At 42.3% G+C, this 24,130-nt stretch overlaps 1 protein-coding gene across 1 annotated transcript; it reads right to left on the reverse strand.

Annotated features, from left to right (window-relative positions):
- Nucleotides 1-3,717: 3,717 nt before the first annotated feature.
- LOC117438646 (hematopoietic prostaglandin D synthase) lies at nt 3,718-20,220 on the reverse strand. Its single transcript, XM_034074081.1, has 5 exons — nt 20,080-20,220; nt 10,719-10,811; nt 8,060-8,169; nt 4,827-4,925; nt 3,718-4,160 (listed from the first exon to the last, which is right to left on the reverse strand). Exons 1-5 carry the CDS (start codon nt 20,210-20,212, stop codon nt 3,996-3,998), a joined length of 600 nt encoding a protein of 199 aa, XP_033929972.1. The 5' UTR covers nt 20,213-20,220; the 3' UTR covers nt 3,718-3,995.
- Nucleotides 20,221-24,130: the final 3,910 nt, after the last annotated feature.

Genomic DNA, 24,130 nt, shown 5'->3' on the forward strand with positions numbered 1-24,130 from the left:
TCACAGTTGTTTTAAGGATACTGATCATAAAAGCAGAATTCCTGCCAAATGGACTTTCCATCCAGGTTGCAAGGGCTTTTTGTCATTCCTTGGTGTAGATACCAGATCTGTGTTCTGACAGTGAAGTACCTTAAACACAAAGTGTATTTCTTGCTCTTCTCTGGAAGTTTCGATTAATTTTTAATTCATCTCAGTGAAATGAAGAGCTTTAGTGCTATCAAGGGTGAGGTGTGCCTTCACCCGAAGTTTATAATCTCCTGGCAAGGGTGTGATTTGAGGAGGGAGAAGGATGTCCATTTCCTTAGACAGAGGAAGAGACTGAAATTCAGTCTTTTGAACCCAGGAGTATTTAAAACTGCTGCTTTTTGAGAAGCTGCAGTAAGGCAAAGTGTGGGGAAGTCCTTATTGTCACGGCTCTCTGTTAAAGCCTCAGCTGCTGTGTGCTCTGCGCAGAGCTCAGTAGTGTGTGTGGTGTTACGATGTGGTATGTGCATGTAATCGGTTAATGCAGTCCAGCTGAGCAGTGGTTACTCCTTAAACAATCTCTTAAGGGGTCTTAAGAGATTGTAGAGTCACCATCCCTGAGGATACTCAAGAGTTGTCTGGACACAGTCTTGGGCAGCTGGCTCTAAGTGGAGTTCAGACCAGATGCCATTGAGAGGTCCCTTCTGCCTCAACTGTTCTGTGATTCTGTGCCTGCTTGGAAGGATGTACAGGGAAAAGAAGAAAGAATGCAGCTGTCTGAAGTCTGTTGAAGAAGACAGTGGGAACTGAAGAAGGAAAAATCTCTAGAGAGGTAGAACAAAGCATGCAAGGAATTGGAAAGGAGGTGAAGATGCCACATTGGAATGAGCAAATGACTGGACCTTGCTTTCAGTTGTGCTATTACCGGTTTGCCTTTGAACTGTTAGTGGTTTGTTGGTGTTACATATATGATTCAATGAAACAATACAGTGAGAGGGAAAATCAAGTGTGAAGGGAAATATTTTCCCAACAGTGGCCATTTTCAGCCAAGAGGACTGCCCAAGCTTGTGGCTTATCTGCTTACACCACACAGTGGGGTCCTCTTGCAAGCACTTGTCTCCCCTTGAGTTTGTATAAACCACTTGCATCTACAACCCTCCACCTTGCCAGGGTTTCCACCTACCTGTTTACCCCAGTGCCAGAACAACAAACCATTCATTCATTCATTCATTCTAAACCTGGTTTCCACCACTGCCTCCCACCAATCTGTCTTCTCCTTAGTGGAAGAGATAGCTGCTGAATGTTTCGCAGCTGGTGTGCTTATGGAGAACTGGCACTGGTGTGGGTACCACCTCAGCTGTGCCGCTGCTTTTTGTTTGATTTGGGCTTTTGGTGGTTGGTTGTTTTTTTCAGTGGTACAGCACAAGTTTCAGAGAGGCTAAAGAAAGTGCTTTAAGAAGCTTGAAGTCTGTTGGTGTCATGGTTTAAACCAAGTCCCCCAACTCCCGGAGAGTTAGGAAGAAGAATCCAAAGAATGTAGCCCCCACGGATTGAGATAAGAACGGTTTAATAGCTAAGGCATAACACAAAACCCCTACTGCCATTTACTACTACAAATAATAATGATACAGCAAACAGCAAGTGAAAAGAATACAACACCCCACCAGCCACCGACCCATAACTCACTCCACCCTGCCCGGCCAAGCACCATGTGCTCCCTCCTCCATTTTTCTCCACAGCTCCCCCCCTCCAGCTTTCTCTTTCCCAGTATGCATCCTGGGCATCACGTGCTATGGTATGGAATACCTCATTAGCTAGCCTGGGTCAGGTGGCCTGTCTCTCCTTCCTCCCAGACTCCCCCTGGCTGGAAAAAACCTTGAACAAAAACACCCTCAAAACATGCTCAAACCATGACATTATCCACCCCTTATTCCATACCATTCACGTCATGCCCAGATCCCACATTTTCAATACACCATCACTCTTAAGTCCACCCCTCGATCATGAGACATCTCTAAGTTGCATCTCTGGACTAATAGCCTGAAGTATCTGGGCCCACCAAAATCATTCACCGTCCCCTTCAGCAGTTCTACAGCTTGCTGCTGGGGACTCCATACAGCTGCCTTCCACCTCCAATGCTTCCAAAGCACTGGAGGGGCCCAGTGGATCAGATACCCGGCTATACTGTCCCACATGCCCTGCCACTCATGACTGTCCAGCCTTGGGAACAGTCTACTGGTGCTCCTATGTACTTGTCTAAACTTAGACAAGACCCAGACCTGACTCTGCTTAACTTTTGGGATCAGACAAAATGGTTGTGGATGGAACACACTCTGTGTGTGTGCCACCATGCCGAAAACCATCACAATCAGCAGGCAGGTCCCAAGGGCACGCAAAAGCCATTCATAACCGTCAGAACTCTCAGATGATGCTGCTGCACTTGTCACTGGGGCTGATGTAGCTGCCGTGCTTGCCAGCTCTCCCACTATCAGCTTCTCTTCTCCCGAGTCCAGATCTTCCTCCTCTGCCTTGCTGGGAAGTGCTGCCTGGTCTCCTGTATCCTGCTGGGGCTCGGCGGGTGACTTCCGGGGAATATTCTCGGATGCTGCGGGGTTCGGAACGGCGGCGGGACTCGGTTCCTCCTCTGCCTTGCTGGGAAGTGCTGCGTAGTCTCCTGCATCCTGCTGGGGGTCGGCGGGCGACTTCCGGGGGACACTCTTGGCCGTCGGAGGGTCGGGAACGGCCGCAAGACTCACCCTCCCCGCCTGATCTCGCTGCTCAGCTACCGCCCTGCTCCGCTCCTCCCCCGCCTGCTCCCGCTGCTCTGCCACAGCCGTTTGGCTCCCCGTGCCGCTCTCCCTGGCAGCCTCAGCTGCCGGCAGCTCCCGGGGCCGCTCCTTCCTGGCTTCACGCAGCTCCACACAGACGACGACGAGGATAAGGACAAGGACGGCGAAGAGCAGCGGGACGGCCTGGTACAAGTTCAAGTCCACGGCCACGTCCATCCCCCCCTGCTGCCGGAGCCCCACCGTATTACAAGCCTCCGACACAAACACAAACACATCCAATCCATACACAAAGTACCCGGTAAAATCCCGAAACAGCGAGATCCAGAGAAAAACCTCTAAGAGCCAATAAATCAGCATTGTGACAAGAGACCATAAATCCGCTCAGATCTGTTCTTATCTCAAACCCTCGGGCCCCACGTTGGGCGCCAAAAAATGTCGAGGTTTAAACCAAGTCCCCCAACTCCCGGAGAGTTAGGAAGAAGAATCCAAAGAATGTAGCCCCCACGGATTGAGATAAGAACGGTTTAATAGCTAAGGCATAACACAAAACCCCTACTGCCATTTACTACTACAAATAATAATGATACAGCAAACAGCAAGTGAAAAGAATACAACACCCCACCAGCCACCGACCCATAACTCACTCCACCCTGCCCGGCCAAGCACCATGTGCTCCCTCCTCCATTTTTCTCCACAGCTCCCCCCCTCCAGCTTTCTCTTTCCCAGTATGCATCCTGGGCATCACGTGCTATGGTATGGAATACCTCATTAGCTAGCCTGGGTCAGGTGGCCTGTCTCTCCTTCCTCCCAGACTCCCCCTGGCTGGAAAAAACCTTGAACAAAAACACCCTCAAAACATGCTCAAACCATGACAGTTGGCTAAGCAGGTCTTAGGGTTTTTTTATCCTCTCTCTTAACTACCCTGCTTTCCTCCAGAGCAGGAGTTTGCAACAAACAGATTGCATCTTTTCAGGAAGGTTTATTCGTCTCATCTTCTTTTGAGATCCCACAGGACATAAATTAAGTTGATAAAGCACTTTATTAGTGAGGAGAATGTGGTTGAAACCATACCTCTCCCTCAGGCTTTAATAAATCAGCTATTTAGTCTCCTCTACAAGTGGTAGATTTTGATTTGGCATAGCCTATCCATCTAAAAGTAATGATTCTAAAATCAATAACTTAGGATGTTTGTCGTGTTGAACACTAAACATGCATTTGTATTTTCCAGTCTAAAAAGCTAATCTACATTATAGTCTTGGGCCTTTTCTGGATCCAGGCTGCAATGGCTGGAAGTGCTTGCACTCTGTCCCTGAGAGCCAGCAGCCTGGGGTAGTTGTCTGCCAGGTCAGGTTTGCAGGACAGAAGTGTCGTACTGCACACATCCCAGTAGAAATCTGCCCATGTTACCTGGTGGAAACAGGAGAGAAAGCAGTAATTTTAGTTGGTAATCTCAAAAGATGTAACTGCTACTGACAGTATCAGTAAACTGCAAAAATGAAACATGGACTGAGCTGGTTTGTGTAAGGGCTTTTTTAAGCCTATGATTATAGAATGTGTAATTAGGTTGTAGTGCAAAGCTTGATTTAAGTAAAAAGTGGTTGAATAAAGCCCTTGTTACGAATACTACTTGCATTGCAATATTAATCTTCCTTGCTGAAACTGTGCTGCAGGGAAGTGTTTTGATTAGTTTCTGAGCAGTTTTGGGTAAAAAAGTGGTTTACATTTTCACAGAGTTATTTCCATATTGTCCTATAAACTGGTCAATGATTGTAAGTGAGGTTCTAAACTCCCATCTGTTTTGACTAGTACCAAAATATTTATAATGTTTTTTGTCAACATACTTCTAAACTGGTTTAGAAAATGCAGATCCTAGTCCTGGTTTGCCTCACTTCTCTAATAGTACAGAAAACAGTTTTCACTTTGCAATTGAGTGACTGATGGTAATAGCAAAGAGTTACAAGAGTGAGGAGAATTGTTTCATGGGCTGGCTTGAAACCCAGACATACAACAATAGTCAATGCATTTATTTTTCTGGCAACCTGATTGGAATAGAGAAATGAAAACTATACTTACAGACTTCCCTACCAGCCAGGTGTTATTCCCTAAGAAAGTATCCAAGTCTTTCAGTAACTCGGGTGCTTTGTTCGTGAGGATATTATCAAATGCTTGTTTCTGGGGGATGAACAAAACACAAAGATGCACAACAATGCAGAAGGATAGCAGTCCACAAAATTGAATTTTTGGGGTTTCTTACTTGTCAAAAAGAAAGCTGACACCTGAAAAGGGGGTCAATGAAATTGTTTGGTCTGACCCAAACTTCGGAGGATGGCCAGTTCTCTTTGGAAGAAGGAATGTGTTAACATCCAAGTCAGGATTAATACAGCAAACTGCAATTATTTAAGGTAAGTAAAGAAATACAGAGGATACACTTGGATACATGCAATGGGGCACTGTAGAACTTAGGAAAGCTGAAGTAATTGCCCATGAAGTGGCTTAGATGCCCAAAACACAGCATTTGTGGCTCACTTGAGCCATGACTTAAGCCTCAATTGCTCCTTTATTGCACAGCTGAGAGCTCCTGGATGCTGAGACACAAGGTGTGGTCTGATGCTCCTCATTTACCTATGCTAACAGCCACCCAGCTGCATCAAGATGGGAGCCCTGCCATAGATATGGGAAGAATCCATCTATAAAACAGACTCTCAATGTCTCATGGTCTTTTTGGGGACTCTTGGATGCTATGCTTTCTAGTGCACAGGGTCTCAGATTTCCAGAATCCCTTAAGCTCAGTCTTTGTGTGCTGTCAGATGCTGGTCAGTTATCAGCCATTCTCATGTGAGATGTAGAACCTGGGTTTTGAGCTTTTGCTGGGTTTATCTTTGGACTTTGCTGTTAGCAGGTTATTCTGCTTTTTTTATCTTCACAGCAATGAGATTTGAGATGGTTAAAATATGTTTTTAAAGGCTGAAGTCTGCACTGAAGGGTATGGACCTTATTACTTCTATGTTAATGGATGAAGCATGAGGTTGTGTATGGTGGTGTTTCTCTGTTAGCTGTTCCTCACAGCAGGAAGTTTTAAGGCTAATTTAAAAGGTTAGCTGTTTCTTTTAGAGAGGGAAACTGGTTAATCCCAGTAAATTCTACTGGTAATTTTAATGCTAGTACTTCTAGTAAATGCACCATCCCTGGCAGCGTTCAAGGCCAGATTGGACAGAGCCTTGGGTGACATGGTCTAGTGTGAAGTGTCACTTGCCTCAGGCGTGATCATGATGATAATGACCTCTCCCAGCTACAGAAGTATGCAGTCAACCAGTGACAGTGACGGGGACAGGACCAGGATCCATCTTCTAGAGTGGCAGGACCTCTTGTTTCAACCCTGGAGCTCTCCAGTAAGGCATAACAACGCTATTGCAGGGCCAGCTATAGTTTTGTATGAGGGGTGTAGGTGAAGGGAAACTCTGTCTCTGGCACCAAGGGAGCTTCCACAGGCAGCATCCACCTCTGCCCCCTTTACCTTGCTTGGTTTTCTCTTTTCTGCTGGCCGGGTAGCATAATGCATTCTTTCATCTTTCTCTGAGGGATGTGTGTTCCTGTAAACACTTGTCCTGGAGAGTTTTTCTGACTCGTGTGTGTAAATTACTTCTATCAGTCTTTATAAGACGGGACTTCTACCACAAGGTGGTAGCAGTGGATCCGGGAGGAAAGAGGGAGAACAGCTAACATCGGGGAAAATCAGCTCCCAGCAAGTAAGCTTCTTGATCTTCCTCGGTCCGGAAACACTTGCATGCATACGTGCATACAGGCATATAAGGGCTTCATGAGAACTCTCTCCTCTTTTAAATTAGCCAGTGGTGACATGGTCTGGGTCATTATTTTGGAGAACTGCTTCACCGTGAGCTGGGACACACGCAAGGGTTACAATGGGAGTTTCCCTGTAAAGGAGTAGCAATAGGGCTGCTTCTACACTAGCACGTTAGCAATAGTGTGGTTGTTCCTAAATGATTAAAAATCATGAGTCAGGCTCCTCTCCCCATATTAGGAAACTTCAGGAAAGCACTAGGAAATTAAGCATTTCTTATTTTTGAACACTAAACCCTCTGAATACTCTCACATTTTCACCTGCAAGATTTCATAGCACTTCATATTGTTTCATTATTTATTATTGGTTTGCGGCAACATTTTGTGGCTTCTGAAATCACAGAATGGTTTGGTTTAGAAGGGACCTTAAAACTCATCCAGTTAGAACCCTCTGCCATGGGCAGGGTCACATTCCACTAGAGCAGGCTGCTCAAAGCCCCGTCCAACCTGGCCTTGAACACTGCCAGGGATGGGGCAGCCACAGCTTCTCCGGGCAACCTGTGCCAGCACCTCAGCACCCTTATAGCGAAGAATTTTTCTCTAATATCTAACCTAAATCTACCCTTAACTTTGAAGAAATGGAATGCAGCTGCACCCACAGCAAATGATGGGACCTATTGTTATGCTTTCCTAAAAGGGTCAAGTAATCTGCTCAGGTCAGAGCCATTGTAATGCAGGAGTTAACTCACCCATCATCCTCTTCCCCCAGCAGCTGGTCTGCATGCTTTCACTTGGGGCTGTAGTGAGAGAAACTGGACTGATGTCAAAAAACAACCCCAAATGCTGTAGGACTTGCCTGTAACTGTGTGTTGAAGCAGCTGTGGCAGCATGTTAGCCTGGTCTCAGTATATGCAGAGGTACTGCATAGGACCAATGAGGGACCACAGGGGTCTGACAAGCAAGGCTGCAGCTACAGTGAGGGAAGTGGTACCTCCCCTCTTTAGCAGTACCCATTGCTCGTAATTGAAAAGCATTTGTCCCTGGCAGCTGATATTATTGAAGACTGATACTTATTAAAATTCCATAAGAAATCAAGGTGCAGAAGCACAGAAAGAAGATGGGCTGGGGCTGTAATCTTCTTGAGTTAGCAGAAAGAGAAATATTCAATCGTAGTCTGTCTGCAACATGATACAGGTATTGCATGGTGTTGGCTGGGGTTGTATCCGGTCTTTCCCCTTTGAAGTGCAGTTTGATGTATGCACATATGGCACCCTTGATGGCCTCATTTCCACCAAAGGTGGAAAAAAATCTGAAGGAGAAGGTGGGAGGGAGCAGAAGGCCTTGGCTGGATTATCCTTAAGGAAGAAATACAGAGCTCCTCCAGCTCTGCTTTGATGAGATGAGGTGATGGATGCAGTGGTTGACACATGCAGTGTCTCCAGAGGAGATGGTCAGGTATGGAGTCATGCCCTATGTGTTATTTTTGTTTAAGCTAGTGATTGTCTTACTCTCACGTCCTGGTTTTTCTCTGCCCAAGGGAACAGTGTCATGAAATCATCAATGGTGTCCACAATGGCATCAGCAAGTGCCTGTTCCACAGGTGTCTGACCTGCCAGACCTGTGGGAAGCAAGCATATGAAGGGAGGTTGGCGGCAGCATCAACAGGAATTTCTGATACCTCAAAGGTAAACTCTCTTCTTTGTGAACATTTCCATATATATATATGCTCTCTAGAGGCCATTTGATGCTAACAACATGCATCTGACCCCTTGCTTCCAGATGGAATCTCATCTACCCTTGCTCTTTTCCCCCCTCCAGCCTCATACAGCCTTCCATGGTAGTGAGTTTTCATCACCTGAACCCCTAGCCGGACTCCTGCTTCTTCATCTTCTCTGCCTTCAATTATGCCAGCACGTTCAGTGAGGCTTAGCACTAATTCCTTTCTGTTAATCTTTCCCTGTCCCAGCTTTCAATGTCCTTCTCCATCTCATGGTCTTTCCCTCTTGGTCAATACAATTTCCTGCTTCTGTGAAAGTCCGCTTCCCTTTCCCTCTCTCCTGCTGATTCAGCCCCATTTAGAATCTTCTTGTTACACCCTGCTTGCTTTTGATCACTTCCTTGTGATCAGACAGCTTAGCCTGACTTTGTCTTGTTTATAAATCTGGTTTCCTCCCTTTTTCCTGTGGCTTGCCTACAGTCCTCTTAATGCTGCTACTTTTCTCCCGCACTCTCTTTTCACAGACCTGTGCTCATGCTTTTACCTCTGTGCACATGCAGGTCATCTTTCTCCTCTTCTCTAAGACTCACTTGGAAGCTCTGTGTTTCCCATAAACCATATACCCATCCTTTTCCAAGTCATCTCCTGTATTGAAACAATATGCTCTTGAAGGTGAGAAGTGTGCTTCCCCTTTGGGGCATCAAATCCCATGAGCCTTCAGTAAAGAGTTGTTGTTGATGGGCACTGAAAAATGATATTTCTTAATTTTAAGGCATTGGTGACATGTACGCAGACTTAATGGCAGGACTAGCAAGTTTGACTATGAAGCTGAAGAGACTTCTTGCCCTTTCCATGCATGCTCTTTGTCTTGCCATAGCTGACAGTGTGACCAACACTGTCAGACTAGAGTGGTCTGAATGTGCTCCAGAACCCTGGGTTTTGTGGCTGTTGAAACATAAGGGGAATGCCTAAGTCAGAAATCAGACTGAAAAAAGAGCACAGGTCCAGATCAGCATCCTGCCAGGAGGTAGGGAAGAAGGCAGCATGAGTGGAAGACAGGCTTTCCCATCCATTTCTATTACCATGTGGATGTTCATCATTCTCTTCTCTTGCAAGTGGTAGATTGTATCAGGGATGGAGGAAACCAGCAGGAGCACAGCATTGCAGGCTGGCTGTGCCCTGAAGAATAACTCTGTGCACTTCTGCTTGTTTCCTTAATTGCAAAATGTGGGATATTTTGATAGGTGGGTTGTGTCTCTTTGCTCAGAGTATGAAAAAGTAGGATAGTACTCACTTCCCAGCCCCAGTCAGCAGTTTGCTGACGTTCAGCACACCATGAACACATCTGCCTTCAGCCAGGCCAGTTTTGCAGATGGTTTTGAATGACAGCTTGCTGACCTAAAGCAAGCCCTGACTACTCTCTTCGGTTACTTGCATTAGTAAGTCTTATATCACCTTATCTACCCAGTCGAGTACTTCCCTAACATGTAAGTATTTAAAGATACAAGTGATGTCACCATCCGATCTAATCTCTCTGCCAGCTCAGAATTGCTGCCTAAATCTGCTTCAGAGTGCTCTGTCTGCTGACTGTGATCATCTCTAATGCTTCCAAAACCTCCTCCTCCTGCACTCTCTGGTTAGCCTGGCAGCTCAAAGTTTAACTTCAGGGGAAACTGCCCCAAAAGCCTCAGGGAAGCCACAGGTTCCTGCTTTGTGTTGTTCAGTGACACATGAATAAAACTCATTGTCTGGAGGAGTAAGCCCACACCCCAGGTATTATATGCAGAGGAAACTCAATCATACCTAAGGGGGAATTTCTGAGTTCTTCTGTAGGCACTTTACACACAGTGCAGATACGGAGCTGAGCTACCTGAGTTTGATTCTGAACAGCACAGCATTTCACAATATGGATTGTTACTTTGAACCTTGTCTGTTTTTTTACTTTCTGCATGACCTTTGAGTGACTTCAAACTCTGTCACACAGCATCCTAACAATGTGCCTTGCTCTACTTCTTCTTTCTGACCTTGGAACTGCGAGGGGATGTAGCCCGAGGTCTCATCAGGATTACAACAGCAGCCCCAACCCAGTGAGCAAAATTGGCATCAAATAATGGTAAGGAAGGCCATTGAATATGGGCATGCTACCACACAGTGCTTTTTAAAACCATCACTCTTTGAGTGGCACCTCTAAAAGCATCCTATGTGATATGTTGCTTTTCTGTGGTTAGCATTTGGTGCTGACAAACTAAAGATGCAACAACAATCTGATAACTATTAGCTGTTTGTGCCTGGGAAAAGCCCTAGTACCATTATTGCCACATTGGTGTTGACTTCTACTTGGTTGAGCTTGCCAAGCTGTTGGTTTGTTTCTATTTTTGCTGTGAGTGTATTTTTCCTGAGGCTTTAAAGGTGGGTGCAAAACAGAGCAAGAAAATAGTCAAATGTGTTACCTGATTCTCTGGCAAGGTATCTTGCTATGGCCAGGCTCTGGTGAATGGTAACTCCGTCTACTTCCAGAATGGGGATTTTGCCGAATGGGATAGCTTGGAGGAGAAAGCAAAAAGGAAAAAACAACCAAAAGTTAAATCACAGCCTTTAATGGTGGAAGTCTGTAATAGCTGCACTTCTACCACTTAAGCCCTGTTATAGCACTTAACAGTATTTCTGTATGGAAATGCATGGACTGAAAAGAACTAAGGTTGAAGATATAATCAGATTACACTGTAAGAAGGCAGCTATAGAGTAAAAACCAAGTACTGTGTTTCCTATTTCCTAGGCTTGTGCTGTAAAGGCTGAATGTGCCCCTACATATCCAAAATTCTTTGTTCAGGGAAACTTTTCAGTAGAATCTTGGTTTTTCCTTCACTTCCCTGCTTTTTCCTCCCCAGGAGAGTGACTGCTAAGGTTAAGCAAAGTACTACTGAAGATTTGCATGATCCAGATGGGGTATGAAGACTGGGTAAAGACTACAGAGGTGCTTTTTCATTTACACTTGTTTTAAATTCAGCAGCAGTCATTCAGAGAAGTTATCTGTATTTTAACACTTACATTGTGACATTTCACTTGACAGTCATCACCAAGAGACAAACACATCCTCCATACTGAACCACAAATGTTAAGATACTCAAATTTAATTGACTTGGCTTGGATGGGGAAGTCATGGGGGAGAAGCCTCATAGAGAAGAAGCCTCCATATTTCAAGATTAGGGGGAGACAAACTAAGCGGCTGTCATGGATAGCTGTTAAGATCATGGATATCTGTAAGAGAGTTTGAGATAAGAAATCAATCATACTTTTCAGTTATTAATTTAGTAGCATAATGTACATGAAAACTTGGACTGCTGTTTTGCTACACTACGGAGAAGCTGCTGGCATGATACCAAATGGGGCTGGAACATGAGAGCAAAGCTTAAGCTAGGAAGAGCTGTAGTGTTTAGGGCAGTGAAATCCGCTCATGGGACCCTGGTGCTGCTTACCAGAGGAACTTTAAATCTCTGCATTTCAAGGAATGTTATTTCATAAATTCCAAGTATGTGACTGCAAGTGCTGGTCACAGCCTAATGCTTTGTACCTGGTTTTCATCTGGATTACTTTATGTATGCTCATCTTAAGACTGTAAAAGGACAGTAGCAGAAAAATGAGCATGTTGACCATTGGAAACTTGCAAAGCACTTTCCAAGAGAACTTGGTGTTGTCTTATGGGACAGATGGAATGACACTTCTACTCCCTGAGTGGTTTTTAGTTCTTAATGAAAGGTAATAAATAATGAAGCCTCATGTATTTGTGTTGTGTTTAGAAAGCTGACTTAATCAATGATGAACAGTGCCACGTGGCTCTGTCATTTAGCATGCTGTGTGTGAATCACATCAGTTACAAAATCTTAGATGTCTAATCTGTATCTGCAAAATGAATTTGGCAGCTGCATAAGACATCCAGGTCTTCTTTGTGCAATTTTTTTCCCCTTGCATCTGAACACACTACTCAGGGTACCTTTTATCCCTCTTAAGTTTAGCACACTGTGAAGATTAAATTTTGATACTGATGACTAGAAGAAGCAAGTGAGCTCAAGGAGCGTTAGCTGCTGTACCCCGGGAGAAAATGTGTACTGCTACTTGTTATTGAAATGATAATAGACATGTTGCACAGAAGACTTCATATGTTTATTATCTAGCGAGTAGCAAGGCCCTGGTAAGTCCATGTATTGCTTCACTGAGAATCCAGAGAGAAAATGATGCATTGCTGAAGGCTAAACTGAAAAGCTTTCTGGTTGTGAAAATGAGAAGAGCCTTGGTTCTGTGCTGTGGATTAATGGTGCAGAGTGCCCTGAGCATCACTGCCTCCAAAGCCACAGAGCTGTGACGGAACATTTGGTTATGCAGGGTACCAGCACATCTTTCAAGCAAGTGTGAGTAGAGGGGATGAGAGCGTGCATGGCTGCTGGAGGTTCCAGCATGGCAGCCTACAGCCACCATCAGATCCCCAGACCACACGGGGCTGTATACCAGTGTCTGACAAGAGGTAACAGCAAAAGTGCATGCAGCTCGGGAGCAATAGCAGCTGCCCCTGACAGAGTTAACCAGCCTTTTCAGAGGCCCCCGTAGGAGTGCCACAGACTGATGCAGCTTTGGCTAGGTCAACTAAGCCAGTGACTAAGCCAGCCTCTGTGGCAATAACTGTCTAAATGACGATTGATGCTTGGGAAACTATGGTTGCTTCATCTAGAAACTGAATAGAACATTTCTGCTGTGTTTACATACAGGGGAAAATCTAAAAGCCACAACTCTGATGTTTCACTTTATCAGTTGCAACAAGGAAAATGAAAGATGGTTTATTTGTATAGATATATTACTTCTTAAGAAACCTTTACAGCAAAAGGAGGGAGGCATCTTCTTGACAGTTGAGGAATATGGATTAAGGTGTGAAAGGCAGCTGGGTTGCAGAGTGGTTGTAAACTCTCATATTCTGTTTCTCAGGAATCTGACCATTTCTGGATTCACTTTTTTTTTCCTAGTAGTTGACAGAATTAAAGAGAATTGCTACTCATTCCTTGGAAACTTGAGTAGTGCCTACAAAATGCTTCTTCCTCAGTGCTGAGCTACTTTCATTAAGATCTTGTTACTCTTTCCTGGAAAAGAAACTGAATTTACAGTTAAAAATACAAATAGAGCTTTGCTTTGTGTGCATTACAAATATTCATATACTTGCATGATTCTTAATGCAAGTATAGGATTAATAAATGAGAGCGTATTTTATTGCACATTGTCCCATGTGACTTAAATGTCCAAAAGGCATTATGCTTTGATTTATAATGAAGCTTGGGGTTTTTTTTTTTGCTAAGAGGCAGCATATCTATAGCCATCATTACTAAACAATGGATTATCTTAAGCATAAGAAATGGTAAATGGGAGATCTTGCTTCCTTTCTTGTGTGTTCAGAATGCCATTTGATTTTTTTCTTATAAAGAAAAGGAGGAAAAAATTTTGATTTGAACATAAGCTAGTGCTTATGCACACTTGTGCTGTGCAGGTCATTGTAAAAATCATTGTTTCTTCTTGGGTTCAGGGTGTGCTGTTCTTGCATACCAGAAAGCACAGCAGATACCCAGCCTGCTTTACAGCTGAAGCAAATATCAAAGAACAGTCTAGGAGCAGAAAATATTTATAGTACATCTCTTCTCTCTTGGGCAAAAAGATATAATGGCTTATAAAGCTGAATTTTCAGTCTGGAAAAGATAGGGAAGGGGAGAAATCTCTTTGCCTTTGAAGCTTTATTATCCAAACTTCATGTATCAAGACCAAAGGTTTTAGTAACCTGCAGTGAAGTATCTCTTTGCTCTTGTAACTCATAGAACCATAGAATAGCTAGACTTGGAAAGGACCTTAAGGTCATCTAGTTCCAACCCCCCTGCCGTGGGCAGGGACACCTCACACTAAACCATGTCACCCAAGGCCTCATCCAAAAGAACAACATCCTATATTGATAAATTCATAGCAAAACCAGAAGATTAATTGATTCCCTATGAAAACTTGAGACTTCCTTTGCCAAGTGGAGGAGGGTGGATTTGTATCACACAGTTCATCCTAAGGCAGGATGCGAAGAGCCTTCAGGATGGATGGGTGCAGTTTGATTGCTGGAGGCAAGGTCAGGGTTTAACAAACTACCTCAATGTGACCTGTAGACACCTTGCCTGTAGCCCATTTCTTGAAGTGTGACAAAATCCACAGCCATCTACACAAGGGCTCCTTGTGCACAACAGAAAACCATCTGTCTGTACATAAGTTTGAGCTGTGTTACCCTTAAACTCATCGATATAGGCTTCTGTGGCTTGCTTTGAGTCTCCTGTGGTGCTTTTCACCCCAGCTCTGTTCATTGATAGCATATGTTCAAAAAACCTCTGGGCATGGCCAAATGTGCCATGTGTATAGGCATTGTATCAGAACTGCTAATTTTTACATGGTTTTGACAAAAGAGACAGATTGCGTGACTCCAGATGAGCAAAGCATACAGGTTCCTTCCTGCCAGGCTCCTGCTTTAGGCAAGCAAGTGAAAGAAGTGCCACACGAAACTGGAATGTGAGAGGGATCTCAACTGGGGAGAATGAGGTTGTGGGGGCAAGTCATGAAACAACATGTATCAGAAAGCAATCATGAATGAACAGTTAAGTCAGAGTAGTGCAGATTGGAAGGACATGCATGTCACTTGGCTAGTTTTCCTTTAATCTTGGTCGGTTAGAGGGCTGCTTTGTGCTTGTGTCAGTTTATAGCCTTGTGTATCCATATGGATGTCATTTCCATGCTTTTCAAAACAATGTTGTCTTGCAGAGTTTCTGACTCCCACTTGAGCAAATGTATTTTAAGGAAAACTAGAAAAATCTTGCTGTCATCGTACAAACAGCATCATTTCTCAGGCATGCACGAAATACGTGACCTTTCCCTTTCAGTTTCTTATTGCTTTGCTGCTCCTCTGAACTAGAAGGTGCTACAAATGCATGTTGATTTCCAGATTTAGATTGAAAACTCACTGAAGAGAGGAACAGGGTTTTTAACAAGAATGCTGTTTGGATAACTAAAGTTAGTTATCCAAAAAAGTTAGTTATCTCCTTCAAATTGAACTTCATGAGCAAACTCTTACTTTTCCTGTTATCTTGGTTATTCATTGGTTTTAACATTGAATGCTGGCATGAAATCTGCACAGGTTTTACACTGTCCATGAAGAAAACATTGACACAGAGAGTGAGCATAAGTCATCGGACCAATTTGCAGTTTCTCTTCTCATTTTAGGAAGGACCCATTGAAGGACCTGTGAGGTGTTCAGGATTTGGATTAATTCCTTTTTAAGCTACTTTAGTTTTGGTTGGCTTTGTGAATAAAACTGTGATGTTTATATGGTCTGCTGGATGCTGAGCAGGGGAGATTAGGCCCAATGTACGTTAAAAGCAAGGACACCTGTGTAAATTGCCTCCATCCCATTAAGTCCCTAAGGGCTCTGATAATTGTTCCCATCCTGGCATGCCTATAGGTTCTCACTAGTGTTGTTCAGAGGCCTTCCCTTTGGCTATGAGCTCCTTGCTCATCCTCCTGGGCATGACTCAGTGGATGGTGCTCATGTGGGCCAGTTTATTCTTCAGGGACAGGGAGGGGAAACACAACACAGCTGTGCATAGTTTTGTCCTAGCCTGGTAGCTAAGCTGGTGGGCTGCTGGCGTGAAGAAACTAGCACTTGGTGCTGTGCTATGCTTCTCCCTGCTGTCCTCCCCTAGCCAGTGAGGAGCCCCTATGCAGGTACAATTTTAGTTTTCTCCTTCCCTTGGCTCTTTCTTCCTTTTCCACTCAACTTCATTCTTCTTCTTCTTCTCATCTCCGTTCTTTCCTCCGCACACTTGTTCTGACTCAGCTTTGCTTCCAGAAGTGAGTTTAGGTTCCCCTGTTTCCCTCAAGCTGACCCATCCTTTCCCATACTGCCTCCTGCCTCTACTGAAACCATCCACAACCTTGATGCTAAGCAGTCTGTGTGTAAGCATTTAACTGTTCCCCAAAACCTGAAGAATTAATGGTTTTGCTTAGATGGATGCAGTAGTCAAAGTGGGTCAAAGATAAGGGAAAAGAAATGTCACAGCCATGCTTTTCTTGCTATGATGTCTCTGCCTAAACAAGTTCTCCTTTTGCCTTGAAAATTATCAGTAACTGCTTTTCCTTTTCATTCATATTTAATTGGATCATGAGGAACAAATACAAGAAAAAGCCAAAACAAACAACAAAACATATCGCACTCTTCTGTCTAGGTCAAAATTAAACTTTCAGCAGCTGCAACTCTGATTTCTACTTTATTTATCGATGTTATGTGATACATTTATTTTCTGGTTCATATGGTATGATGATTTGGCTGGGAGGTGATATTTGTTGCAAAGCCTTACTTTAGTTTGTGAAAATCAATGAAGCAAACCTACCCTCTGTGCAGAGACCTGACTCCTCATATACTTAGGCAAATTTGAATTCTCTGGTTTGTTCCCTTAGTATCTCATAAAACATGAAAAGCTCTCCTTGTCCAGACTTCTGCCATAAGTAATTTTTATTTTATCCTTTTTCATCATATTTGAAGTTATAAAATAGAGGGACATTACATTGTACTTGCAGAGTCTAAAGTCAGAACTGGGTTTAGATCTTTCATAGTCAAGTGTGTAAATGCAAACATGGTGTATGCACATGTGCATAGCAATCTGTCAGATATTTCTTGCTCTCACTTCAATATATAATTATGTAATTAGTTTAATTATTTGGACCAATGTTTAATTATTTTTGAGGGTTGCAAAATAAGTGGTGTACCAAACTGTTATTACATTAGCTGCCTCTACATCAAATACAGCTGTAATTCCCCTTATCATGGCTAAACACCTTTTTGTTTCCACCAAAATAAGACTGGCTGGAATCTGCTACTTTACTCCTTTTCTGTCTGAAGTAAACCCAGTCCAGGCAAAAATGGGGAAAAAAAGCCTGATCTTCATAAAAAAGATCTGAATGCAGAATATGAATGCTAGTAGTATAGAAGATCTCTCAGCAGAGTGAACTATGCTTCTGGTATGTGCAATGGCTTGGGTAGATTCCCTCATTTCATATCTGCCGTCGAACACAACAGTAATTTAAGGTTTTGTTTGGCAAGGGTCCTGCTATCTGCTTTCCTGAGGACTGGCTTTTTCCTTTTCAGCCGCTGAAGCACATTTTGACAATTCAGGGTAGTAGGGAATGCAAGTGGTTTGTTTCCTTTACAGGGCATGGTTCATCTCTGCTGCATGCAATATTGTTGTGGTATTAAGACACAAACCCTATACAGCCTAGTCCCTAGCTAGGAGGTAACCATTTCTTGTGTTGAGTCATAGACTGGCGAGTCAATGTTTAGGTATCTTAAACTAGGGAAGTGTCTGTTGCTTGTCTTGTACAGTGTAAGGCTGTTTACTAGGAAGCCCTATTGCTACCTTTATTCAGACTTTTGCTGAATGATTTTCCTATGGGAGATTACTTTGTCTGGAAATACCATGACTAATGATTGCTTCACAAAGGAGGAGACAGTCGTCAGTTAGTTGATCTCCAGGCGATTTCCTTAGCAGCATTACGTTGTTAATCATGCAAACAAGATATCTTTACTCTTGTTTTAGTTGAGGAACCTCTTAACTTGCATGCTGTCTGCAGTGCGGATGCCACTGGTGGCAAATGCTACCATTACATTAGTGCTTGAGCTAGAATTCAGAGAGCCTTCCAGAAACAGAAATTAGCATCCTGGTATGAGATGTAACAGCATTTTCAGGCATGCATCCAGCTATTTCTTTGTAGGTGTATATTTTCCAGGTCAATTAGTAGAATACATTCCAGTTCCCATCCACTGACTGCCTGGGAGTCTACAAAAGCCTGAAATTCAAAGAACTCTTAGGCCAACATAAATTTTGCACAGATGATTTCACAAACCTGAGAGCAGCAGCTCCCACAATTTACGAAACTCCTTATCTGCTTTGGCATTTCACCTCGGGATCAGCCCCTGTGAAAGGCCATTATGCAGAGAAAATGAAAAATCTCACTTAACCCTTGGTAAACCTGCTAACAAGCTGTTCACTTCCACAGAAAGAGGAACAAAGACCCCAAGGGTTAAATGACTTATCCAACACTCATTAATGCAGCATATACATCTACAAACTGTGTGTCTTAGTATTTCTAGGGTGCCTCTGCTCCCAGCATTTTCCTAGCTATACTCTGTAGTGAAAAGTGCTGTACATACAAAGCTTCACTGGGAGGTTTATGATGTGAGAACATAGGAAGTGTTTTTGCACTGGCTCAGATGTTAGGGACATCAATATTCAAAGAGAGATGCAATACCTTCTCCTTGTCTGACAGATCTGCTGTTAGAACATCTTGTCCTGGGATATTAATGCCTCTGTAGCCTTTAAGTGACTATGTATGCTTTGCCTTTTTAATTTGTCTTACTTAAAAATCAGTATGTAAAACTCCACATAGAATTGTACTTTGCTAATATTATCTGAACCTTGGTTCAGAATCTAAATTTCTGTGTGTATATGTGTGAATAGTTAAGTATGAATAAGGTCTATGTAGAGCTCCCCTTAGCTCACTTTCACAAGTGAATTCTTGATCTCACTTTTAGTTTCTACCCTGCTTCCCTGAGAACTGCAGTGGGAGAGTAATAAGCTATACCACATGGTCAACAGGCTTAAGCTCTTACAAAGAAGAGTTTTCTGAAGTCAGTCATCCCTCATTGAAAAATAATACCCTGTTTTCACTGCTTCATTTACACTCCTCTCTGTGGATTGTGAGCCAGTGCTTTCCAGATTTGGCATCATGGGCGGCTTCAGCTGCCACCTGGAGAGCAGAGGTGCTTGAGTATTTGTCATTCAGGTCACTGTGAACATTATGGGAAAAGACCAAATTTAACTGCACCCTACAAGAATTTGGTAGCCCACTGGGTGGGCTTATTAAACAATGTGAAAACCTATCAAGACACAATGCTTGATTAACAGAAATCACCTTGTGCATTACTTGTGTCTTTTCCTCAAACTAAAGGATCTTCATTCTGGATGTGAAAAGTCACAGCCTGTTAGTAAAATACAGGTCAAATCCATGAAATTAAGGCACAGATAGCTCTGTTTTCATATTCTCAGTCTCCAAACTCAATCTGCTTAATTTGAACTGAGGCTCATTTAATGAACAGAAATAACAAATAGCTTTAATAGCTGGGGGAGAGGTTACTTTGGCTAAAAAACATGAATGAATGGGGTATAGCAGCATGCAGAAGTACTCTCAGAAGGTCTGGTAGGGCTTGTTCTTAGGAACAATTGTTTTCTAGCACCTCTTTTGACCCTTTGTTTTCTCTTCGCTGTATTGACTTCTTTCTTTGTTTTCTATCATCACTTCCTCTCTCTGAAGACCTTTCTGGTTGCAAAGGGGTGTCCTTGGCACTTATTTCCAAAAACCAAGGTGCAGGCTTCAGTGTGTTATTTCAGAACAAATCCTCCTAAGTAGCTGAGAAAATTAGCGTGCATCTGGTTAGCTTTAGACAGACAAAGCTGAACTGAATTGATAAGCAGTAAAAGCCCAGCCGGTTGACAGCTGATTGTCTAAAGATTTGGATCTGGACTTGTGTGGGAGCATCAGAAATGACATTTGTCTGTGTAGACAATAAAATGCCCATATAATTAAATTAAAGAAAGGAATTACATGTATTTCTGCTCATGAAACATATAAGAACCTCTTCATTTGCTATGCTTTTTGACAGCAATTTGTGCTTTGGGCATAAGATGTCATGCTACTTACTTGGTTTGATTTTGGGCCAGTCTGCTGCTTCTATCCTGTGGTCTTCATACTTCTTGCCTGAGTAAGCAAACAGGTAGCGGCTGATTTCTGCTCGTCCTCGCAGATTGAAGTATGTCAGCTTGTACTGAGGCATGCTGGATCCCTAGGAAAGGAAGGCACCATGTTGTTTTAGAATGAGTAACTCAATTCCTATTTGCAAAAGTGCACCGTATGCTTGTTTTTGAGACACATGCTTGTACAATGCAAAGGAAATATTACAGGAAGACATCATGTGTTGTGCTTTGCAATCATTGCGTTAGTCACACCTTTTTGTTCTGCATTTGTCAACCACAATATTCGGACGTGGACAATGGCAGTTAAACCTGCAGTTCCTCCTTGTGTATCTCCAGAAAGATGGTTTGAATTTTTTTAACATATTAAGAACTTTCAGTTTTCTTTTATTTTTCTTGTGACTCCAAATTTGGGCCATTTTTATAAAGTTTTTCAGAGAGCAAATCTGAAATCACAATTAACAGAAAATAGCTGTTGTCTTGAGTAGCAATTTTGCTCAAGCCTGCTTTGTTCAGCCTCTATTGCTTACAGAGATCTTCATCCAAGACCAAATCATAGGAATTGCCAAACTGTTGTGAATTTTCTCATTAACTATTACCCTAGTTGCATAGGCAATCAGCCCAAGTTATTTTAGAAGAGAAAATTGATTTGAAAAGCAGTCAGCATGGTTGCTTTGGAGAAATGGTCATCAAATTCTCAGTTTCTTGTATAGAAGCCAAAAGAAAACCTGAAATGACTTTGCTAGGTTTTCATATGATTTTTTTCCCCTATAGTTCTAGTTAGGACTCATCTAACAGGAAAAGCTCTATTTGGCTCTTGGTGTAACAAGCAACAAAAGAAAATGTTAATGAGTTTGATTGTACAATAACAATGATGCAGGAAAGATAAACAGCTATGTCTTCTTTAAATCAAAGTAGACTTTTAAACTCTGCACACAGAGCACCTTAACTAGGGAGATCTATGAGCTCAGCTGAGATGTAAATGTACTGTCTAAAGGAAAACTAAAACAACCATCCAACCTCCTCACTGAAAGCACAACCCTGTCTCCTTTTGGTCTTAAAGTAGACCTTGCATGTCGTTTACCATCTTTTTATATCCATCAGATTCAGAGTGTTAGTAATAAAGCACGCAACACAGATCATCAGCTCAGGAAAGAAAGGGAACTTTTTGATGAGTAAGTGCTACTACGTAACCTTGCAATAGAAACAACCCCCTATTTAGTCATCTTGCCTTTGAAAAACATATGCTTGAGGGCAGATATATCATCAGCTTTCACTTTAGAGGGAGAGGCTTTTTGTTCAGAAACTGAAAAAGTTTGCACTTAACTCTTGCTGACAAGAGCAAATTGCCTTTGCCACTTACTCCCCAAAAGTCCAAAACATCAACTTCCCATCCTCAGAGTGGCAAAGGCAAAAAAAGAAATATCTACAGCAAATGAATACACTGGAGGCTGCTTAATTCAGAATGAAAGTTACCTGTTCCCCTACCACACACAGCAGGGTCAGAGGAGATTAGTAAATGGAGATTTTTCACAGCTGATAGCCCAGCAGAGAAGCAGAACTAAACTACCCATGGAGAGATCTACAGATACTTCAAAACAAGGACATCACTACAATTATTATTTTTCCTTTTTCTTTAAAGTCAAGCAAGTGCATTCCTTTGCACCATATAAAAAAGGGAAGCCACAGGCAAAATTAGTTACATTAGGATGTGATTTTTTTCTAGATGTATTAGCCACCAGTCTGTGTATTGCTTGGTAAACAGTTTGCAGATTACAAGTGTAACTCTTCCTATCTCTAAAGAGAGAATTTTTGCAATTCCAAATTTTTCAAGCAAGTTTTAGCTAAGCGGCGAAACTTTGTTATTCCATTTTCAAATTCGGTGCCCAGATTTATTGCTATTTATGTTTTATTGTATGATAAAACTATGTATTATTATACTTTATTTATACAGGATGAGTTTGGATTATATGTCTACAAAGCTAATGTTAGAAGAGAGGATGAGTTTGCAGATTTTTTTTTTCCCACCATTCATCCCTGTTTCTGACTTTGGTCATCTGAGAGCAAGGAATGGCATTTTTAAAAGCATGTGTTATCTGAGGTTCAGTTTAGACATGACTTAATGATTTGGGAGTCAAAGGGGAGAAAAACCCCCACTTGGTTGTTACTTTTAATTTTTCTTTAGAGGCAAGCAAGTACTACTGATTCAATTTGCATTTGGAGAGGATATGACCTTTAACATGCAGAACCCACAGTGTGTGCTTTCCTTCTTTGACAAACAGCCATAGAAGTTCATTAGCAGAGAGCTGTTGACAGCTGAAAGGCATTTAGAAGCACAAAAATAAAAGGTCTCAAGGTAGAAGCATAAGGAAGGCAGTGAACAGCTACATCCACAGGGGGCTGGAGGTGAGTGAAGTGTAACATTTCTGGTGGTGAGTGTTTTGAAAGAGTCTAATTCTTACTGTGGAAGAACTTTGTATATAAAGACATGTATAATCAGGAGTAGTGAGATGATGTAAAGAAAAGGGAATTTTGGCTGAAGATCAGGAGGTCTTTTTGGCTGTTGTAGTAGACGGTGGAATATTTTGGTCTGTCAAGGAAGCAGTGGGAACTATTGTTTGAAACTTTTAAAGCAAAGCTAAACAGATTTCTAATGAATACACCATAAAGAGTAATCAAACATTTGCAGCGCTGATGCACATTTAAGCTTATGGATTTTTTTTTTCTGTCTGTGAACAAAAAGTCCTACGGGGGGTTTACCAAAAATACTTGACATTTGAAAGGTCTCTATAGCTTTATTGTAAGCGTGTTTTTGTAAATGTTTGTAGGTTTTATTTTTTATTTGTATTTATTGTGAAATGTCAGGAGTAGCGCTTCCTAAACAGTTACAGATACTTTTCTAAATGAAAGAAAGGGTTGTGTTGGGAACAGCTTTTGGCCAAACATTCAAATTCAGTTGGTGTTTTTTTCTTTATGCCCTTTTACTTTGTTTCCCAGTGTGTTTTGTAAAAGAATGGATCATGAGGAACAAATTAAATCCGTTTTAAAAACATCCAAAATCATTAAATAATTGAAAAAGGTCACTTCTAGGGGAAAAAAAAAGAATCTATTCTGAGACTTTGAGTTTGTGCTTTAGGGATTTTTGGGGGGAGACCTGTGGGAATCTCAGCCCCAATTTCATGACATAGTCCCAATTTTATGACATACTACTTTCAAAGCAGTGAACTCAACTAATCTAAATTTGCTATTAAATTAGCTTTAATACTTTAAAGTTGTTGACCTGCTTAGCTGATTTTCTAGCTTTTCTCTGCAGCTTTCTTAAAGCCAGCTTAACTGGCTTTAACATACCTTTAAACAGAAGATTAGTGGATCTTGTGACTTAATTCAACTTTTGGAGCCCCTCTGTGACAAAATCAAAAAGGAAAAGAGAAGGTAAAATATGTGTAAAAGGTGGCACCCTCTGTGTCATTAATGAGTCAAAATTCCGGTTGAAGTTACAAGTGTCTCAGACCTCTTAGAACAGATTTCAAATCATTTCTGTTCATATCTTTACGGAGGTACTATGTAACCTGCTGCGTTCAGGATACTTTCATCAATTTCAAATCAATTTGAAAACTTTAAGCAAGATTAGGGTGAAAAAACAGAGCCCAGGAAGGGACCAGCCTCATTCTCTGAGAACTAAAATGCTGAATTTCAGATAGCACTAATGCAGAAGAGAAAAAGCACTGGCAGACTGGAAACTGTATGAATGCACCAGGACAATATAGAAGCAAACAGTCCTGGTGCCTGCAAGTTGTGCAATACTTTCGCTTTCACTGGATGACAGTGTATGCGTCCCTGCTCTGTTTTAAAGGGTAAATCACAAGTGCACTGCCTGTATTTTGCTTCCTCAAGATGAGTTTATGGTGTGTGCCCAGTGCAACTGGAGCACGCTGCTTCTGCCAGACGGTGTGCAATTCTGCATTCCCAGCCCAAGTCTTTGTCCCATGAAAACTGGACTT

The sequence above is a fragment of the Melopsittacus undulatus genome, unplaced genomic scaffold, assembly GCF_012275295.1.
Source record: "Melopsittacus undulatus isolate bMelUnd1 unplaced genomic scaffold, bMelUnd1.mat.Z mat_scaffold_541_arrow_ctg1, whole genome shotgun sequence".
NCBI lineage: Eukaryota > Metazoa > Chordata > Aves > Psittaciformes > Psittaculidae > Melopsittacus > Melopsittacus undulatus.

Coding starts and splice junctions, on each gene's coding strand:
- LOC117438646 (XM_034074081.1), bottom strand. CDS start 20,212: ATGCCTCAGTACAAGCTGACATACTTCAATCTGCGAGGACGAGCAGAA. Junction 10,812..20,079: donor CTGGCCCAAAATCAAACCAA/GTAAGTAGCATG, acceptor TTCTCCTCCAAG/CTATCCCATTCGGCAAAATC. Junction 4,926..8,059: donor AGAAAAACCAGGACGTGAGA/GTAAGACAATCA, acceptor TTCATCCCCCAG/AAACAAGCATTTGATAATAT.